At 40.4% G+C, this 21,656-nt stretch overlaps 1 protein-coding gene across 1 annotated transcript in view; it reads left to right on the plus strand.

Annotated features, from left to right (window-relative positions):
• Window positions 1-21,656, plus strand: part of Col4a3 (collagen type IV alpha 3 chain) — a 73,338-nt gene that overhangs the window by 19,786 nt on the left and 31,896 nt on the right. Inside the window, exons 14-28 of the mRNA XM_008825883.3 lie at window positions 298-360; window positions 896-955; window positions 1,475-1,519; window positions 2,466-2,519; window positions 4,288-4,329; window positions 6,349-6,433; window positions 7,626-7,661; window positions 9,066-9,230; window positions 10,607-10,699; window positions 11,163-11,258; window positions 13,732-13,802; window positions 14,906-15,088; window positions 16,153-16,321; window positions 18,126-18,218; window positions 19,094-19,195. Of these exons, the coding sequence (XP_008824105.1) occupies window positions 298-360; window positions 896-955; window positions 1,475-1,519; window positions 2,466-2,519; window positions 4,288-4,329; window positions 6,349-6,433; window positions 7,626-7,661; window positions 9,066-9,230; window positions 10,607-10,699; window positions 11,163-11,258; window positions 13,732-13,802; window positions 14,906-15,088; window positions 16,153-16,321; window positions 18,126-18,218; window positions 19,094-19,195 (1,357 nt within the window). The remainder of the gene's footprint in view (window positions 1-297; window positions 361-895; window positions 956-1,474; window positions 1,520-2,465; window positions 2,520-4,287; window positions 4,330-6,348; window positions 6,434-7,625; window positions 7,662-9,065; window positions 9,231-10,606; window positions 10,700-11,162; window positions 11,259-13,731; window positions 13,803-14,905; window positions 15,089-16,152; window positions 16,322-18,125; window positions 18,219-19,093; window positions 19,196-21,656) is intronic.

Below are 21,656 nucleotides of genomic sequence, written 5' to 3' on the forward strand. Positions count from 1 at the left end.
CATTTGCACAGAAAAGTATTGGTTCAAAAACAAAAGTAATTTTAATGTGTTAGAAATGAATGTGCCTATGGAGAGCTGGTTTGGTAATTAAGCTAGTTTAATGTAATTTGACCCAAATGATACCTTTTTTAGAAGTTTGTACATAGTTTTATCAATCTCATGTATAAAACTTGAAAATTGAGAAACAGGAGGAACTTTGGGGCTGTTATCATGAGGCAGGGTGGGGGTGGGGGCCATTTCCAAGTGTAACTGTTATAATCTGGTTTGTGATAATGACCTTAAACTGTTTTATAACAGGACCTCAAGGGGGAGAAGGGAGATAAGGGAGACATGGGTGAACCTGGACCTCCTGGGCCCCCAGTAAGTCACTTAGAGTTGTCTTGTTCTCACAACACATAAAAGAGAATCTTTGTACATGTTTCTTATGAATTCATTGCATTTATTCTTTACAGTCTCATACATGCCTACAATGTATCTTGAGCATACCCACCCCTCCAACACCCCCTCCCATTCCCACCACTCCCTCAACATGCCCCCTCCCACCTTCATGTCCTATTCCTTTTTTAAAACTATCCAACTAATCCACTTGCAGTCTTCATACTATTTTGATGAATTCTCAACCTTTAAATCTTGATATTAGCTAAAATACACAGCTCAAGAATATGCTAGAATTATTTTATGTCCAGTTTTAGGTGAAAAGCTTGTATTATTTTTATAGGCCTGATTTGTCTTTCACACTTGCTTCTGAATATCTGTTTTAAAACTAATGTTCATAAAGAAGAATCATCTTTTAGATGATTTAATTTTAAATATGGCCAGTAGAAGAGACAAATTAATTTTTTAAAATCAGTGTTAAGTCAAACTAAATCATTTCTAAATAACTCTAACCATACAGGGACGACCTGGGGACTCATATGGATCAGAAAAGGGTGCACCTGGTGAACGTGGCCCCCCGGTAAGGTGGAAATTCAGCACCACGTATAGTCGGAGGGAGGCAGGGATTAGGACTCTTTGGGTTACAGAGTGAGGTTCTCCAACTAGCTGGGGTCAAAGAAATTGTCTTTAAGATTTGGTAGGTGAGATTTGTTTCACCAGGTAATAGAGAAGTTCAAGAATAAAACAAGTTCCAAGGATTTCAGAGCCTGGAGCTGCAGAGTTCTCTCCCCCTCACTTCTACTTCTCTCCATTCATCAGGCATAGGATGGTGACATGAGAGCAACTCAAGGTTTAGCTATTAACTTCCCTTCTTCCTTCTTTTGACTGCAATCTCTGATCCTACCTGGCCCCCACCTTCCCTGGCAAGAGATGGTCTTTGCCTATTCAACGATGAGGAATTTTTCCTTATAAAACCAGATAGTGTGGAACTCAGGCACTCTTGCTTGAGGTCCAGAGGTGACTGTACCATATAACTTTTCCATCTTTACTAAAGTTAACATGTTTGTTAACTTAACAGTTTTTTGTCTGTTTGTTTTAGGGAAAACCTGGGAAAGATGGTGCTCCTGGCTTCCCTGGCACTGAGGTAAAGACATGCCCATTGACATAGTGAAAATAATGGTGATACTGAATGAAGGGTTTTGTTTTTGTTTTTGTCTTTTTGAGAGTCACCAAGTAGTTATAGGTTTTAAGATGGCATTTGAGAATTTAAATTTTAATTTATTTATTTTTATTTTTTGTGTATGAGTATTTTGCCTGCATGTATGTAAGTGCGCCCATATCATGCAATGCCTGTAGAAGCCAGAAGAGGCCGTCGGCTCCCCTGGACTGGAGTTACAGATGGTTGTTAGCAGTCATGTGGTGCTGGGAACTGAACCTAGGTCCTCTGCAAAAGCAGCCAGGGTTCTTAACTGCTAAGCCATCTCTCCAGTTCCACAAATCATAATTTTATACATGTTCACTGTGAGGAGAGGTCAGCTAAGCACACTGAACAGTATATTAATACAATAAGCCAAACCCAGACCAATACTGTCCCATCTCCTCAGATGTGACAGCTAGAGAAGCTGATCTCTTCAAAGTAAAGAATAGGTTCTAGAGGATGGTGTGAGTTGAAGAGACAGACAGGTTGGTCAGTGGGTATAAAGTTACATTTACTTAGAGGAACAGTTTCACAATAAGGTAACTATAATCAACAATGATGTATTGTCCACTTGAGATAGCTGAGAGGTTTTTTTTAATATCCCATCATAAAGGAATGATAAACAGTTTCTGTGATAGATACGCTAGTTACCTGAGCTGATCAACACACAAAGCACACAATCTAATGTACACAGTGTGATTGCATATATCACAATTAATGTGATTCTTGAAACATCGCATTGTACACCATGCATTGTACAACTATATGTATCAATTTTAAAAAATAAATCTCATTTTTTAAAAATTGAGAGTCCAGACTGCACATACAACTGTTTCATACAAAGCGGCTGATTCCTGTCTTCTGACCTACTCTCCTTTGGTCTTTTCTCTAGGGAGCCAAGGGCAGCAGGGGCCTCCCCGGGTTAATGGGTGAAGATGGCATTAAGGTAACCCTCTCCCTAACATCCCTTCTTCAGCTGTCTTCAAATGGTCAGGCATTGTCTACCTTTATAGGAACAAGGAATTGCAACCACAAACGTCATTAAAATACCTTAGCTGATGTTATTTGCAATGAATTGCTTTAGTTTGTCTTCTGTGATTTCTGTGCATATTGTGTGATTGCTACTAACCACTTCAGATCCAACATGTATGCTTTGCAGATATTCCTGCTTGATCCCACAATCACTACTGGGAAATGGGTATGATTCCCATTTTACTGGTTGTCTTGTGTGGAATGCTAACTATGTGGCAGGCTTTTTGCTCACACTCTTTCATTCCTCACCAAGTTCTAACAGATCACTTGAGGGAGTGAAGAGTAGATTAAGTAATCCATGATCTCACACATTTGTGGTATGAAGACTCATTCCAGCCTGGCTTTCCAAATTTCAATTTCCTTTAGATTTCTTCTTGTATTGCTTTTGATTACATTTTAATTTATTATTGGAGAGGGGCAGCACACGTGTCATAGCACAATGTGGAGGTCAGAGAACAACTTGGAGGAGCCGGTTTGCTCCTTCCACAGTTTGGGGACCCGAACGGGACCATCAGGCTTGGTGGCAAACAGCTTTACCCACTGCTCCATCTCTCTGGCTCGTATGTATTGCTTTTTGACAGTGTTTCTCTCGAGTTTTGGTGACGATTTGATAAATAAGTGAAGTAAGAACTACTAACAGTGACAAAACATTCTGAGTTCTATGGAAAAAGACTATTTCTCGTAGATCCTTCCTCTGCTCTTCCTCTAACAGTGTTGGTTATCATGATGCTGTATATTTGGAAAGCCATTTCATCCTCGTGTTAAAGATGGAGATTTTTCTTTGGAATAATGTAAATTTATTTCATTGATAACTGACAGTGGTTTGTAAAGAAGTAAAAGTCTTTGTAATCCATTTTTTTGTAGATCACATTTCCTTGAATGCTGGAGAGTGAAATGATAAACTGCTTTAGGACCAAAAACAATCTTAGGTGCTAAGCGTATTTGCTAAAGTGAAAGGAGAGGTTAACATTCGAAAGATATTCTTGAGGAATAGATAGTACAGTTCTGTGTAGTTGAAGTTGAATGTCTGCTCAGGACCCTCTAGTAAAGGCCCAGTTCCTTTTGTAGAAGGGATTGGGAAAGGCCTGCAGTGGCAGGAAGTTCCTGGTCATTTGAGGCCGAGTACAGGCTGGGCCCTTGAACCTCAGCCTGGTCATGCTCAGTTAAAGGTCACGATCAACTATTTGTGAACCCTATTCCATACTATCTGTTGTGCACATTCACAGATAGTTTGCATATAGAGATATATTCAAATTTCAGATTCAGAGTTTATCTTTTAAGAATATCATTCTCAGGAGAATTCTGGAATGCCGTCTTAAAACAAAGGAGGTTCGGTGTACTGGGCATTGATGACAGCCCTGGCCTGGTTATCCTACAACTATAATCTGAGTGAGAATGTGAACACGCAGGGTGTGTGATCATCCCGTGAGGTGGTAGAGGAGAAAGCTGGAGAACAGAGCGACAACCACATCTTCCCAACCTTGTAAACAGAACTCCAAACCCAGATGTGGACTCTGTAGGAGGATGGCTTAATGATAATGCCCCTTTAATTTGGTTTGCACATTCTGTGTAAATTAACTGCCTTGAGTACTAATTTATTGTCCAACCATACATTTTGCTTTTTAACTATGACAAATACTTGGGCTTGCGTGTTCATAATTTTTAACTGTCTTCTAATACAGGGTTGGAAAGGAGACACTGGCCCTCCAGGATTTCGTGGTCCAGTAAGTGAACTAGACATGACAGCAATGTTAGAGTTGGTTACGGCCTTCAGAGCATTGACCAAGTTTTGAATTAGCATTTCTCACTAAGTGTTGTGATAGCTATGACATTTACCTTTTTGTCAAACCAGGGCAAAAAAAAAAAAAAAAAGTTGCCCTCACTATTTGTCCATTTGACCGTGGATACATATTCTATTTGATTCCATTTGGTCCCTAGAATTCACTGATAAAGCCCATCTTGAGCTCTGAAGAAGAAAAAAGTTGTCTAGTCAGTTTGTACAAGGTGATCCTGTGTTCTAGGAATGGAATAATCAAGCTGTTGCTGAAGACAGCAAAAGTACCTAGGGGTGAGACAGCCTTTAATGCAAAAGCCAGTCATCATAATGTAAGCTCCACTGCACCGGGAAGTTCTTCCCTGCCCAACACAGACAGGGATTTCATGTTAGCATTATCCTGTGATACCAGGTCCTCAAGAGAGGAATGAAAGGGACCACTGTCTCTAATTCTAGCATCTGCTCATGCCTCCAAAGCCAGTGGTCTAATACTAAGTGTGCCAAGCTGAATTGCTATGTCTGATTGTGCAGATTGGAAATATGGCCCAGGATGGCAAAGAGGTATCATTGTCAGACTCCCAAGATAAGTAACTTAACTTGGAAAATAAAGTTGGGTCCCCAAAATCTGTATCTTTATATTAAAAGCAAACTATTTTATTCAGATACAAGTCACTCTAAAAGGCTTTTATAGAGTTGCTAGGAAAATTAAATGGGTTACTTGTGAAATCATGGTAGCCTACAGTCCAATCCCAGCAGGTGCACATATAACATTGTGGACTTTATGATAATCACTACTGTAGCATTATTACTGATAATGTTGTGATCTATATTCAAGGCTTAAACAAAGATTCTTTATCTTTAAAAGAAAAAAAAAGTCTGGGGCTGGAGAAGCAGCTCATTGGTTAAGAGCACCTACTGCTCTTGTAGACGACCCAAGTTCAGTTCCCAGTACCCACATCAGGTGGCTCACAATAGCCTATAATTCCAGCTCCAGGAGGATCCAACGCCTGTGGCTTCTATGGACCCCTGCACTCGCATGCACATACTCACACAGAGAAACACACATTCACATGCATAATTAAAAATAAAATATTTTTTTAAAAAATCAACAAAGTATCTTATGCACTATAACAAAAACAAGAGTTGAAAAATAAGCTTTTATATTTTCATATTCTTTCCTTTGGAATGTACTGACCTCCATGCAAAACCTATCAGAGGAATTCTCAGTATTCCTCATTTCCTGTTTGTTGTCTTATAATGTAGGCTTTTATACCTATCTCTACAACTTCTTCTAACTTCAAAAGAAGTAGAGTTAAGGAGACCAGGAGTCTGTCAGAAGCAATGTGCCTTAATTCTTGAGGGCCCCTGCTTTCCGAAGTATGAAGAAGCCATTCATGTGGGTTCCTCCACACTTTGAAAGTTGGTCCATTGAGACCAGCATCTTAAGATAGTGAAATAGAACAGAAGAGTAAATACCACAGTTGATCACATGCCCAAATGTAAGTCAATACTTCATAAAAGTGTAATTTCCATATTCACATATAAATGTATGTGTACATGCATGTGAACATATACATATAAATGTGCGACTGAATCATATCATAACATGTATTTCTAGGACTAGGATATATAGTTCAGTAGTTGGTAGGGTGCTTGTATGCACAGGTGTTGGGTTCCAGCCCTAGCACCACAAAGAATAAAATAAAATTAAAATAAAATAATAAAATAAAATGTATTTTAGTTGAAAGCCCACGAAATATATAACAATGACAGAAAGGTCACCTTTTTCTTAAATTTATCTGCTTGTTTGAGCATGGTTACCATATTCCTGCTAATATAAAAACCTACAAATTCAGGTAAATAAGGAAGCCCTCTTTTAGGCCAAAATGAAGAAAATGAAGTAACTGAAGCTTGTGGGATGCCCATCAGTAGCAATCCTTTCTCTTTATTCATTTCCTTCTTCTTTAAGACAGAATATTATGATGCATACTGCGAAAAGGGAGATGAAGGAATGCCAGGCCCACCTGGGCCCAGAGGAGCTCGTGGCCCACAGGGTGAGGATGGTTTCTTTCGAAAGCTTTTGCCGACCATTGTTCTGTTTTTTCTTTCAAGGACAGAACTCTGACCTTTTTAGGGTGAGGGGAGGACGGGAAAGCCCTAATTCCCATCAGTGGAGATATTCTTCGGTGTTTCCTCGTTTTTGTATTTTACATGAAAATTCTCTAAGTGATGTATCTTAGAAGTTAGATGGTTATTATGGAGGATGAGGTTCTAGTTGGCAAGAAAACACTAGCGTGGACAGAAGTGAGAAGGCAGTGTAAGAAATCAGCCATCTCAGTGGGATTAGAGGATAAGATACAGACTCTGAGAAGCTTAATGAGAAAATCCAGCAGAAGAGTGACGGATGGGTAGGGCTAGAGCCCTGGTTTCCTGACTTTGGGACCATGACCCGTCCTGTGCACCATGAGACTGGGCCACGTTTGCACATTTTCTGTCACTCTGAACAGATCTGAACATTCTCTAGCCATAGCTGTAGCCTGGTTACACAGTAGACTTTCTGGGAGCTGCCGACTAGTGGCCTTAGCAAAGTCTCACTGCTGGGCTGGGATTCCAGTTTTATTGTCTAGAAGAGAGCCCTGGACACTGGTAGACTGTCAGAGCACTCCCGGGGCTTTTCGAATGTTCACCTAGGCCTGGAATCATTGATCTAGACAAATTGCAGATGTGACTAAGATTGCAAAGGAGAATTTTACTTAAAGAAATAAAATTTCCCATAGTATTTAAGAGAAATGACAGATATAGACACTGATACAGGTTTTTTAAAAACCTGGTACAATTCCCTAAGTATCTCATTTATATCTATAAGATGTAATATAAAACTGTAACTGTAGCTCTATTGAGTAATTACATATGAACTACTCCAGGGAGAAGCCAAGCCAAATGCAGACCCTGGACAATCCTGGCCACATTCAGGTTTCCTGCATGTGAACTTCCAACAAAATACCAAACACAGAGAAGGCTCTTAGTGCATCAGGTGGCACAATTTGCTTTTGAGCTCCTTCTCTCCAGCTGTCTAAAGAAGTGACATTTTCTAGTTTTTTTTTTTTTTTTCCTGTGAGGGGGGCGGAAAAGTATGAAAAGTCTTATTAAATAGATGATGATGATATTGTCATATAAGAGTTCAAGCATGGACAGGGAAGCGTTTCTATCTTTGCAAGAAATTAATTGTCATGATGTGTCCCCCAGGTCCTAGTGGCCCCCCTGGAGTTCCTGGAAGTCCTGGTATGTCCTTGTTTCTTTGGATACAAAAAGAAATGCTATTAAAACAGGAAAAATCACTATTCTGGAAGTTCAGTTTATTTATGTAAGACAAATTTCCATTGTGGTTCCAAACAAGTTTATTAAGTCTTAATTGCCATCTTTGTGGCCTTCATTGGCAAAGGAAGCAGATGTTGAAACAAATTGATGAAGGAATTCTCTATGGTTTTAATTAAGTGTAAGCACATGACTGTCAGGGAATTTCACAGCAATTCTGGGAATGAGAAGAAGTCTTAGAACTCAGAAGAGACACAGAGATAGAAAACACTGATGTCATAGCACGTAGGTTGGCTGAAAATAGCCATTTTCTTTATATAACACAAGGTCTGTAAGGATCCCTAGATTATTCTTTCTCTGTAAAGTTTTCATTTTCATCTGTGAGTCATTCAAATGTTCACCTTTTGGGAGAGAAAAAATAGCATTAGGGACAAGTACTGGAAAGGCTATCACTAAGTACTCTGTCACATTGATTTTGAAGGAACCAAAATGAACAGATATACAAATTGATACACATTCTGTGTGCCTGATACGCCAATTATATACATGAACACATGTATATACCTTCATGCATGTACATGTTAGCAGTGGGTAGCCCCTGAAGCTAGAGTGGACAGCTGGGTATTTTAGACATCTGGCCAAAATTTCAGGAAGATTTCCTTCTCCTTTCTAGGAACCTAAGTAATGAACAGCCTCCTTTAAGAAGCTAGTGAGCAGAAAACTGCAAGGCCAAAGCCTTGCAGATGCAGATAGCAATCAGAAGGATTTGTCTTCAGCATAATTGATTAAGTCTTGCTGGTTTTAAAGCTCTTTTGGTGGATAAATTATTTTTCAACTGTTCAGAAGGCAAAAGTTTGAAACTCCCCCTTCTCACAACACTACTGTCTTAGATTAGGGTCAGGTCTGTTCCATCTAGGCTGGAGTCTCTCCCCAGATAAGCCTGCCTTCCTCATCCGTTTTCATACTGAAGACAATGGGCCAGGATAGATTTTAATTGTAACTTTCTCTCTTTCTTATTTGGGAGCAGCAAAAGAGGCATCCTCTAGTCTCTAATAAAGCAATTCTACAAAATATCAGATGTGGAAGAATCCTTCATGAGCCCTTCTAAATGAAATCTACAGTTCATCTCTAACTCGGTTTTAGCTCTTTGTGATCATTACATGAATTATCTTATTGAAATGGGCTTTTGTACTTTGTCTTAAGGTGACACAAAGGAAGGAAAGATATTCATTTTTTATTTTACATGTTTTGTGTGTCTACTGACTATACAATTTTTGTAAATCAGAATGTAGTTCTCTGTTTTCAATTGAAAATAAACATATATTCATTGGAGGAAAATATAAAATACCACAACTGATGATTTCTTCTAAGGACCATCAAAGCCTGGACTCAGAGGACCCCCTGGATGGCCAGGCTTAAAAGGAAGTAAAGGGGAGCAAGGACCCCCTGGAAAGGATACCACAGGGCCTCCTGGACCCCCAGGATGCCCTGGTTCACCTGGCCAGGCAGGCCTACCAGGACCACCAGGACCTCCAGGTAAAGATGCAAAATGGAGAACTTTCAGTGTCCATTGCCCTATGACAGATGCGTGCAAATCAGCAGAGATACACTTACCTCACTACGTGGCCATTAGTCTGTGTGGGTCACTTGAGTATCTTTCCAATGGTGTTTCAGTTCCATAGCCACACCATCTGTGAAAGAAGCTGCAGTGGGATGATGCCTTTGCCAATGTGGCCAAGTCTTCACCTGAGTTCAGAGAGCAGAGCAGGGGGGAGACAGGGACAAGCAAGAGAACAGGGAAGGAGAGGAGGGTGTCAAATTGGCCTTGGCCAAGTGCAACTGTCTGCTCACCCTCAGAGACTGTCTTCCAAGCAGCCTGTCTCAGAACAATCCATTCCAAGGGAAAGAAGAGGCAAGGAATTACCCACCAGCTCCTACTTCCCATGAATCAAAGATTGCCCACTGGCTAGGACTAGCCAGCCCGCAGGCTCACCCTCAGCACGTGCACACACTTCCATGGTTGGTTCACATGGTTCTCAGGGCACCCAGGCTCTGAAGGACTCAGGTGTCAGAATCTGTTTCTTTACTCAGTGTGAATTAAGCATCAATAACACATAAGGAAAACACAGTGAGTGAGGATAGTCACAGAATGAGCTTTGATCCTTTGCCTCAAGACACTAAAGGTAGTTGTAGAATAAGATAGCATGGGTTGATTATGTAACAAAAATATCACATACAGAGCTTTCAAAGAGCAGGACATCAAACCCGCCTAAAATCAGGCATGATGGCACATGCCCATAATATAATCCTAGAAAAAAAAAAGAAAGAAAGAAAGAAAAGAAACAGAGAGTAAGTTCCAGCCCAGCTGGGGCTACAGGGAGACCCCGTCTCAAAAATACCAAAAAAAAAAAAAAAAAAAAAAAAGAAAAAAAAAAAACAAAAAAAAAAAAAAACCCCAAAAAAAAAAAAAAAACCCACGAAAAAAAAAAAAACCCAAATAACAAAAAATAAATAAATAAATTAATTAATTAAAACACAGCTGTAAGAGCTAGGCAACATGCATCTGACGTTCCAGTTATAGATAAACTTCTAAAGACTCAGTTTCACCACAAAGATGGGGGCAATGCATATAAAATCATACACATATTTAAAATTTGCTATTTGGAAAAACTACTGTGAGTGTGAGTGTGAGTGTGTGTGTGTGTGTATGTGAGTGTGTGTGTGTGTGTGTGTGTGTGTGTGTGTGTGTTGGAGGTGGTACTGGTGGCAGGGTCTTTTGTTGTTTGATTTTTCTTGTCAGAGCTGGTGCCTGAACTCAGGGCCTCATGCATTGCACGTGTGCTAGCCAAGCACTCTAACCACTGAGATACATCCTTAGATGACAAAATGATCTTTCGTGTGTCTTTTTATAGGTGACATAGTTTTTCAACCGGGTCCACCTGGTAACCCAGGAGTTCCCGGTGATGTAGGAGCTCCAGGAGTCCCAGGAGTAGATGGGCCCAAAGGTTTGTTCAACCCATGGTACTGTTCTAATAGTAAAGCCCATCCCTATCACAATTGTCAATGATTTTTTTTTCTCTGTAAGACTAGAATGATACCCAACAGTTAGGGGATGGCTCCTTTCTAAACTAATTACCTAGAAGTAGTCACTTATCTGTAAATCAGTCATCCATTTAGCATGTAAAAAACTTGCTGGCTAACCCTAAAGAGAGAGTTTATTCTGGCCACAAAGAGAGAAACTCTTAAACAGTAGATGTTTATGTTAGATTCTTGGACTTTTTCCTTTCAGAATTATACAGCTCATAACAAAAAGTAAGCAGATGGCATACATAAAATTTTAACATTAATCATACAGTTGTCTAGATTCATTTGAGTGCATAAATAAGTACTTGTGTGGATGGAGGGTAGCCCGTCCTTTCTGAGAATTCTGTGTGGTTTGTATGTAACATGTGCATTGTCCCACTGCAGGAGAACCTGGCCTTCTGTGCACACAGTGCCCCTCTATCCCAGGGCCCCCTGGCCTCCCGGGATTGCCAGGGTTAGATGGACTCAAAGGAATCCCAGGTATGAATAGTTTACGTGAATATTTGTAGTTTTGTAAAGAAAGAAGATAAAAACTCTAGGGAAAGTTAAATATTGGGTTGCTGCAATGTCATCATGAACTTAGAGGAAGGGTTTCAACAACACATACTACGTAGTAACATAAAGATAGCCCAAACCATGTGAACTTGGTGTTTCTTCCCTGTTCCATTTTGGCTGCTGAACTCTAGCAAAGGATCTTCTCATCCAGGAACTGTAAACACAGATCCCTGCAGGTGACCAGCAGAGAAAGCAACGGAACGGCCATGCCAAACACACAGCTGTTATCTATTGGTCTTTTCATGCTCCCACTTTTGATAAAGTCATAGGCATATGCAGTATTTACTTGCTTCTTAAGGACACAAGTGCAGTGAAAACTTTGCATCCACGTCCTCCATGCTAGGGGCCATATAGTAAGCACTGCAGGAGCTGAGGGCACATTTCAGTGGACTGTCAGTCACTCGGCTCCAGCCTATTGTACTCTGCAGGGTTTTAAGCCCTGGGTTGATAAATCTTCCAAATTTGCATGAGTATCTTTATCTAAAGACTCAAGCTGTTTTAATTTAATATTAGCCACTAAATCGGTGTTTGAAAGGGAAAAACATCTCATTGGCTGTTTGTCAGGTTTCCATCACTGGAACAAACAACATACCAGGAGGAAATGTTCATTTTGGCTCACAGTTTTAATGGTTCAGTCCACAGTCACTTGTCACTGATGTTCTGGGCCTGTGGTAGCTCAGTACATCACTGAGGAGCACATGGTAGAGAAGGGCAGCATGAGACCCGTGACAGGGCAAAGAGACTGAGGAGGAGCTGGGACCCTGCCACCCCTTCAAGGAAATATCTCCATGTGGTCTGACTTCCTTCCACTGGACCCCATTTCCTAAAGGCCCTGCCACCTCCCAAAAGAGCCAGAGGCTGGTGACCAACCCTTCAGCACATAGGTCTTTAGGCAGACATTCAAGATCCAAGCCTTGGAATAAAGCAAGGCTCATCAGCCTTTGGGAACCTCTGTGCCAGAACAGGACTTCCTCCCCAACACTGCCTCTGCTGGTCAGATGCCCCTCCCTTGGTCACAAGGCTGGTCATATACACAACCATGGAAGTAGAAAAAACTCTGTTTACTGCTGAGCATCCTCTACCCCACCTGCTAGCTATCCTGAGCCTCTCTTGGTACCATACTCCATTTTGGTTCTGTCATCAGTGCTGGCCTTCAGATATCATCTTCAAATGATTCACCCCTTCCCAACAAGAGCTCACCTTATAGAACCCCTGCTCACTGTGCAAGGCATGCTCTTGGGTGTCGTTTGTGTTTCCATTCCTGTACCCCTCACATCAGCCCTGGAGGCAGGTGCTGTCATTCATCCATCTGACAGTCAGAAAGCTGAAGCCTAAGGCAACACAGATGTTCCCCCCGCAAGCTGGAGCTCAGAGCTCCGCTCTCCTGCAGAACCGTGCTCTTGCCCTGTGTCCTGGCACTGCCTGGTTGTTGTACTGTCAGCTTTCTCCTCAAGGGCTAGCCTGTGAGGAGAGCTGAGCCGAAGGTCTACCTGGCAATCTGGATGTGCAAAGTGTACATGTTCCCACTGCCCAGCTGACATTTGTATTGACGTAGGATCCTTTGGGAGAACAAGATCAGTATAAAAAAGAGAGACTAATGGTGTCAGCTGTGGACACAAGCAAGAAAACCCAAAGTCTAAGAATCTGTACCCATTTGACCCCACAGTTACAGTTCGAAGAATTCAGTATAAGCCGGGCATGGTGGCACACACCTTTAATCCCAGTACCTGGGAGGCAGACGCAGGTAGATCTTTGTGAGATCGAGGCCAGCCTGGTCTACATAATGAATTCCAGGTCACCTGGGGCTACATAGGGAGATCCTATCTCAAAAAAAAAGAAATTATAAAGGAAATACAAATTTGGAAAACTAAATATCTAGAGATACTTATTTTAGCATCAATGATAACAGCTAGAGCTGAGAACACAACCTGAACGTCTACATGTAGCAGCTAGCTAAAGGAATGCTAAGAGGCCACTACTCCAGCATTTGATGTGAATCTATATACCTGTATTTATGGACATGTGTAGTATGAGTTCAAAACTGTATATGTGTCTTAGGACTTTATGAATATAAAAATATATAACGTGCTAAAATTCAGTGAACATCTTTCTGAAGGTAGATTTATAGTTGGCTTTTATTCTCTTCAATATAATTTTCTTACAACGAACATAAAGTATTTTACCATCAGAAAAAAAAATATATGTGTCTAAAATTCTAAGGATGAGAATTCTATGACTAAGTGCTCATCTACACGATCTGTTACTGCAGTTGTTACTTCCATTCTTGGATGGCATGGATGTTTTATTACAGAAATTCTCTTTCTTCACAGGGAAACACCTTATTTTCTTCATACACTGCATTATTCTGTCCAACAGCTGATAATACATTGTTTTGCAGGAGGACAAGGTGCGCCTGGCATGAAGGGAGACCCGGGGCTCCCAGGACGTTCAGGTCTCCCAGGATTTCCAGTAAGAGTTCATGGTCATAACACCTTGGCTTCGATTGGGAAAACTGAGCACTCTTGAAATATGGGTGTAATACACTTAGGTTATCAGTTTGTGGCAAACAGTAGGGTTTTAATTCAAGAAAATGGTAGGTACTTCATAGATAGGTGTTGATTACATGAGCGAGTGAGTGAATTTCTTGATCTATATGCTATTTTTAGTGAGGACAGCAGAATGAAAGCAGAATAATCGCTGCCTGGAGTGGAGTGTGGGAACAGGCTTTGACTGTGGACTTGAGAGCTAGGGGAGGAGCGGTGGGAACTGCAGCACAGCATGATAAATGTATTAAAATGTCATTGAATTGTACTAATACAATGAGTTTATGCTGTATAACATACCTCAATATAGATGCTAGAATTACTGAGCATCAGTCATTATGTTGTTATATATAATCATACTTTTAAGTCTACTGACTATTGGTGAATCAGGAAGTTATATTTGAAAAACTATATCTAAACCAAATTATTCTGAGATGCATGTTCAAATCCCAGCACCCACATGGCAGCTAATAGCCATCCATAACTCCAGTTCCAGGGGAATTTGATGCCCTCTTCTGACCTCTGTGGGTGTTGGATGACATGGGTGCATGTGTGTTACATGCAGGCAATACACTTATACACATAAAAATAAAAAAAAAAATAAATACATAAAACTTTTAAAAATCCCCTCCCATCTACAAAAGTGATGTATGCTTAAAAAAAAAAAAAAATCCGTGTTCCAGCATTTAACTCCAGAACAGATGAAGAACCTGGTAATTGAGGAGGAGCAGTCTGCGGTACGAGTGCTGTGCTATCTCCTTGTCTAGAGAGTGGTTTTGTGTGTCTCTGCTACAATAACTAATCAAGCTATAACATGCTTATTTAATAGTATGTGTATATTGGATATTTCATATAAATATACAACTATATGTGACTATCAACATAAAAATATTAAATGTTGCCATCTAGTTTTAAAGAAAATAATCTGTGTTCATTAAAATCAAAACGTCTTTATTGATACTGTTTCTAAGTCTGACCAAGAACAGTTCTACCAAAACAGCAGGCAGACTCTCTTCTGTCCCGCCATAGGGGTTCCCAGGTGATACGGGGCATCCTGGACTTAAAGGAAGCAAAGGTGAGACATCTCCACCCCAGGGCCGAGTGGGTGACCCAGGTGATCCTGGGCTCAGAGGCCCGCCTGGGAGAAAGGGCTTCGATGGAATTTCTGGAACTCCGGGAGCGAAAGGATTACCAGGACCTAAGGGCGAACCGGTTGGTATTTAGCAATTTTTATGTTTCCCTCCCTGCGATAAAGTGCTCAGAACTTAGGAGATAACTTCCAAGGACGGTTTTAGCCACTCACTTGGTTCTTCATTCTGGTTACAGAATGAGGCATTGTCAAAACAGTAGTAACAACCCAACCAAATATTATTAGTATTTTGATGAAGTAGGTTGCTCTCACTGATTTAGCCCAACTGAAACTCTACACCGATAATGACTCTGTCTCATTCACAAGTTACATTTCATTCTGCGTACCAAATGAGTTTATAGAAAAGCACAGAAAAATGGGACTGAGGCGCTGCTCTCTTCGTAGAGTTGTTGCCTGGCATGTAGGAAGCCCTGACTTTGATCTTAGGCACACAGAATTTGGGCTTCCTGGGGCATGCTGGTTAATCCCAGCAATAGAGGAATTAAGGGCAGGAGGACCAGAACTTCCTTAGCTACACAGGAAGCTCTAGGCCAGCCTGGGCTGCATTAATCCTGTACCAAAAGGAAAGAGACAGGGACAGAGAGAGAGGAAAATGATTAGAAAGGGAAAATATTTCTGGGTCTATTTTCATTCTTTGAAGAAATGCATATAAGGCATGATATTTAAGGATATGGTAGTCAAATAAAGAGATCAAATGTTTAAAATAGCTAGTTAAGGTATTTCAAACTTGATTCTTTTTGTGGGATAGAATTTCTCAGATGTTCAACTAAAAATGTCATAGAGTCAGTGCCTCTCACAATGCTCCTGTGAGAAGTTTACCCAAATTAGTCTACAAATGCCAGCTTCTCCCAGTGACTAATCAGATCTATCCAATACAAAGAATCCTGCCTGGAGCGATCTTAGGAGATTGGTAAGAAAATTTAAGATTCATTTACACACACACACACACACACACACACTCCCGATTCCTATACAGACTATAATATAATGTGACACAGTAGACAGTTTTTCTCAGAGCATTGCTGAGACCATGGTTTCCCAGACAGCCTTGCTGGGCCTCATACCTGGGGTTAGATTGATCTGTAACTGGAATCAAGCACTACCAGACATGTTCCTGTTGTCATAGGCCCTGAGTGGTGAGAAGGGGGACCAGGGTCCTCCAGGGGCTTCTGGCTCCCCTGGGCCCCCAGGACCTGCAGGACCAGCTGGATTACCTGTCTATGGACCCCAGGGAGAGCCAGGTCCAAAGGGAAGCCAAGGAATTCCTGGAATCCCAGGACCACCTGGAGAAGCCGGTTGGTTAGTTTTCTTTCCAGTCCTGTTTTCTTGTGAAGTGGGTGGATGGTTCCCACAGTCAACAAAGATCCTTCAGGATGAATGAATATTTATGTAAACTTGTTCCCGACAAATAGAATATGTCAACCCAGAGACACTGGGAAAAGTCATGTAAGATGTGATAGAGAACATTCATTTCCTGTTATTGGGCAGCTTAGCTGAAACTTCCTAAATTGTCTCTATGCATGACTGATACAAATACACAGAATAAATCCATCCTGTGGGTTGAATGGGAATCAATTACAAGACAAAACCCAGGAAACTGACCTAAGGAAGTATCTTCCTTTTGATCTATGACTCCAGCTTATAAATAAAACTTCAAAATATCTAAGGTACATGAAGGGACCTGATATTAGTTTCAAAGTCCATGGAGATTTTAGGATCTACAGATACTGAAAATAGTTCTCAATTCAGAAGAAACAGCCTTACTGTTTATCTGTCTGAGACAGAGAGATGAGAGGTAAAGTCCGCATACTGCTGAGAGTTTTCAGAAAGCAACACCACCACGGTCATCTGTCACTCCTAAGATCACCTTAAACAGTAAGACTCAATCATGGTCTCCAAATGTTGTAGTGTGGTGATCACTTACACAAATGTCTGAGCACCACTCTGTAATATTCATATATGTTATCAAGTGAATACATACTTTTTTCTATGTATTTTTATTATCTATATAATAAGAAGTTTATTTTACTTATTTGTTTCTGCCCATACCTTACTTTGGAAGTTGTTCTAATGCGGGGACTAACAATCTTTGGTGACTCAAAAGTACAAAACCAGTCCATCAACTGACTTTGTGTGGTTCACGAGCTAAGAATGGTTCCTACATTTTGAAATGATTGAAGAAAAATTTAACAATACACCGAAATTTATGAAACCAAATTACAGTGTCCATACATAAGGCTGATTGGAATGTGGCCACACTCCATCACTGACGTGTTGTCTCTGACTCCTGCACAATGGCAGTCAGGTAGCTATGACAGATCGGGACTACAAAACCTCAGTTATTTACTCTATTTGGTCTATTGGCTCTTGTTCTAATCCATCATCCAACCTCTGCTATTCTTTCTAAATATGAATCTAAATGAAAAAACTCATTATCATAAAATTCATTGTCAAAATTTTCCCATCACATACGGTGAACCATATGTGGTTTTTCCATCAATAGAAAATGGTGGGCGGGACCAATCAGGAATGTGGGTTAATTTTGGCCGACGTGTTCAGATCATTACTTTGAATGTGTATTTGCCGGGTAATTGCTTTTTCCACAGTGACAGATAAATTACTTCTTAGAGAGGCTAAGAAATGAGCCCAAGCTCACCGATCTTACAAACAGCGCCAAGCCTCAAACCCAGGCCGGTATACTGAGTCACACGTGCTGATTTTTTCAAGACCCATGCTATCTTTTCATGAAAACTAGCATCCAATACATTAATAACCTAGCAGTATTCACCAACTTCAGTCCTATTATCAGATTTTGGAACAGGCTCTCATTCACTAGAACTATTGAATTAGCTAAAGCAAGATTTAGACAATAGCAGATGGTTATAAATATCTGATCAGAAAAGTTTCTATGGACTGATAATCCCTAAACTAGTTTTGAAACCCATTGAAGTAGAAATTGATATTTTTCTTGGGCTATTTTTCTTGGAAGTTTGTAACTTCCTCATAATGTTTTCCCACTATTATTTAAAAGCAAAACAAAACAAAACAAAAAACCACTTAAATATATAACCCAATCTTATGATCACAAATTTTCTTAAGGTCTTAAAGGAGAACCCGGTATATCAACACCAGTTCCAGGACCCCCAGGACTTCCAGGGCCCCCTGGTAATGCTGGCCCCCGAGGTCCACCTGGTGAGTATCACTCTAGTACATGACTTCAGATAGCACCCTGACTCTTCTGAGAAAGCACTGCCCAACCCCATACGGCGGGGGGGGGGGGGGAACATCTGCAGGCTGTGAAAGGGCATACAGGCTGAGAACCTTTCAGATAACAAGCTGGCAAGGGACTTTCTGTTGTCCTTTGAGGTTACCCAAATTACCACCCTGGGGACTCCTGATATACAGATTCCAAAAGAGAATGGATACAATTACTCCAGAGTAGTCGAGGAACAAAGTGATGATCTTCATGGATTTGGGAGGAGAGCACGCAGCGTTACAGTGACTAATCAGGGCATTTTCCATCGCACCTTCATTTGAAAGTTGATTTCTTTGCTAAAATGATCTGAAATTTAATTTTGCATTTATAGAAGAAGGCATATAGTTCAAGATATCTAGGATCTTTTTAAAGAATTACATTGTATTCTGAGGGCTGGAGAGATAGGTCAGCAAGTAAGAGAGAGCACTGGGTCTTCTTGCAGAGGACTTGGCTTGGCTCTCAGCACCTACATGGAGGCTCACAACTTTCTGAAACTCCAGTTCCAGGAGGATTTGATGCCCTCTTCTGGTCTCCATGGACATTGCATACCTGTGGTGCAATGCAAGCAAAGCATTCATATACATTAAATAAGTACATTTTTAAAATAACTGAATTATATTTTAAAGGTTCTTCACAGCTCCTGACCATTAGTCTACTGGAAAGGAGTGGGGAGAAGGGCTGAGGTTATATTAAAATTATTGCATAATTTCCAAAAAAGCATTACAATGACACAGAGAATAAAGATGATTTCTTTCAAAAACAAATGAAGGAAAGTTACTGATGTATGTGTATATGTGTGTATATATTTAAGGCTTACCTGGACCTGTGGGAAAATGTGATCCTGGTCTTCCCGGACCTGATGGTGAACCAGGAATTCCAGGAGTTGGATTTCCTGGGCCTCCTGGACCTAAGGGTAAATTAAACACTTTAAAATGTGGTGCAGACATTGAGAAGCAATAATCATGAATAGAGAACAAAATAGGAAATACCCACGATACCCCGCTAAAATGATGCTTTCCAGGAATCTTCAACTCTCACAGCAATATTGGGTGAAAAGACAGAATTCACAGACACTTATGTAATCTCATCTCCTATTATGCTTTTTAAAGCACACAAAAACCTGTAAGAAAATGCACCAAAATGGTAATAGCAATTTCTTCTGGCTATGAGGATTTTCTGTTTACACCTACACTTCTTAAATTTATATACTTTTCACACATTTTAAATAAGAAATTAACTCAAATCTCAAACAGGGCTGGGACAGAGTGAAGTGATAGTATGTTTAGCATGCATGAGCCCTGGGGTCAACTGCCAGTATTAAACAAAACAAAACAAAAAAAACAGAATAGCTGATTTCCCTATGAACTTCAAAATACAGAAGTTACTTTCTTTTAAGAAAATATTCTGACATTTGTTTGTTTGTTTATCAAAATGGAGATACTCCAGAATATCCAGATCCTGGTATTGAACAATAACTTGGTACTCATGTAATAAACATATCAAAGAAAATTTTGGTCAGGTTGACATAGAAGGAAACGCAGTCCATAGACTATTACAGGCAGGCTTTATGATAACTTCATGTTTGTTTCAATATTATTTAAATGTTTGTTAAAATATAATAATCCACTGGGGGCTGGAGAGTTGGCACAGTGGTCAAGAGCACTTGCTGCTTTTCCAAAGGATTGGAGCTTCATTCCCTGTATTCATGTCTGGTGGATCACAACTGCCCATAACTCCAGCTCCAGGGGATCTGATGCCTCTGGCCTCCACCACCAGCAACCACATGAATGTGCACATACAAACACAGAGAGAAAGAGAGAGACGGAGTCAGAGACAAAGACAGACAAACATATACATAATTTAGAAATAATAAAAATAAATCTTAAAAACTGTAATCCACTTTTTGGTGTTTAATCTCTTGAATTAATAAGCAATCAGTGATTATTACACATTAGTTATGTCCAAATAAGGGAATGCTGATTTTAATTTATGTATATTTGTAAAGGAAAATATAATGATGTTTCTCACATGGTCTCAAGAATGGCTTTGACTCCAACTTCATGGATTTCTTCTTAGTCCTCCAAATGGCCCCCTTTCTTTTTTTTTCCGTCTTTTTGAAACAGCGTCTTCCTGTAGCCCCACCTGACCTGGATCTCACTATGTAGACCAGGCTGGCCTTGAACTCACAGAGATCTGCCTGCCTCTGCTTCCCAAGTGCTGGGACTACAGGCATGTGCCACCATGTCAGGCCTATGAATATGGACCATATTTTGCCTAGTCTTTCCTGAACACTCCATTAACAAGTTGCATGTTAACTTTGCAACTCTATGGATTCACTTTCTGGACAAATACCATAAACCACAAGGAGCAGAATTGGCCCAAGAGCTCTTTGAAAGTAGACTTACAGCTTCAGAGCTGGACCAAATGACTCCTATAAAATCCTGTGAATTAGCCATGGATCCAACACTGGTCAAATTAGGGGTATGAAGGCATTCTCTAAATGTTGTCTTGCTGCTGTTGCCCCTTACATAATACCACATAGCACAGAAAATGATATGTGGGACTCCTTTCTCCTCTGTCCTATTATAAATACAAAAAAGAAATTAATTCATTCCATACAATGGGTGCTCCAGAGCATTAGGGCTTGATACTCATGGGCAGCCTTTGGTAAAGAAAGCTACCTGAGGTGTTGAAAGAACTCTGTCTTGATCTGGTTCATGCTTGCATGGACATGTGCATGAAGACCCACTTAGCTGAACACTGAGTAAAGCAGACTAGAAAAATAATGTTGGGCCATCTCTCGGGAGGCAGAGACAGCTGGATCCCTATGAATTTGAGGACAGTCTGGTCAATGGGGAAAAAGAAAAAAAAGAAAAAACCAGGTGTGGTGGTGTATACCTTTAATCCCAGCACTCACTTGGGAGGCAGAGGCAGGCAGAGTTTTCTGAGATTGAGGCGGGCCTTGTGTATTTAGTGAGTTCCAGGCTAGCTGGAACTACAGGAAGACCCTGTCTCAAAAAAAAAAAAAAAAAAAAAGAAAAAAGAAAAAAGAAAAAAACCCTCAAATTAATTAATTAAATAAAAATAAAAACAAAGTTGGTCAAATGGCTAACACAGTTTGAACAACTACTGAATCAGAATTGTAGCCATATTAAAAACCAAGAGTGACAAAAGTCATTTTTCTTTAATTGAGAACCAGTATAAATTGACTTGAAATTCAATTCTTTTTAACTGCTAACAAGTATGCAAACAGCTGGTTTTACCATCATCCAAGCTTTCATACAAACATCTATATCTAGATGGATGCCTCATAAAAATATTTGATAAAGTGCTGGCCTCCCCTCAGCTTGAACTCTGCTTCTGCCAGGAACAGC

Source organism: Nannospalax galili, unplaced genomic scaffold (assembly GCF_000622305.1).
Source record: "Nannospalax galili isolate Female #2095 unplaced genomic scaffold, S.galili_v1.0 scaffold127, whole genome shotgun sequence".
Lineage (NCBI taxonomy): Eukaryota > Metazoa > Chordata > Mammalia > Rodentia > Spalacidae > Nannospalax > Nannospalax galili.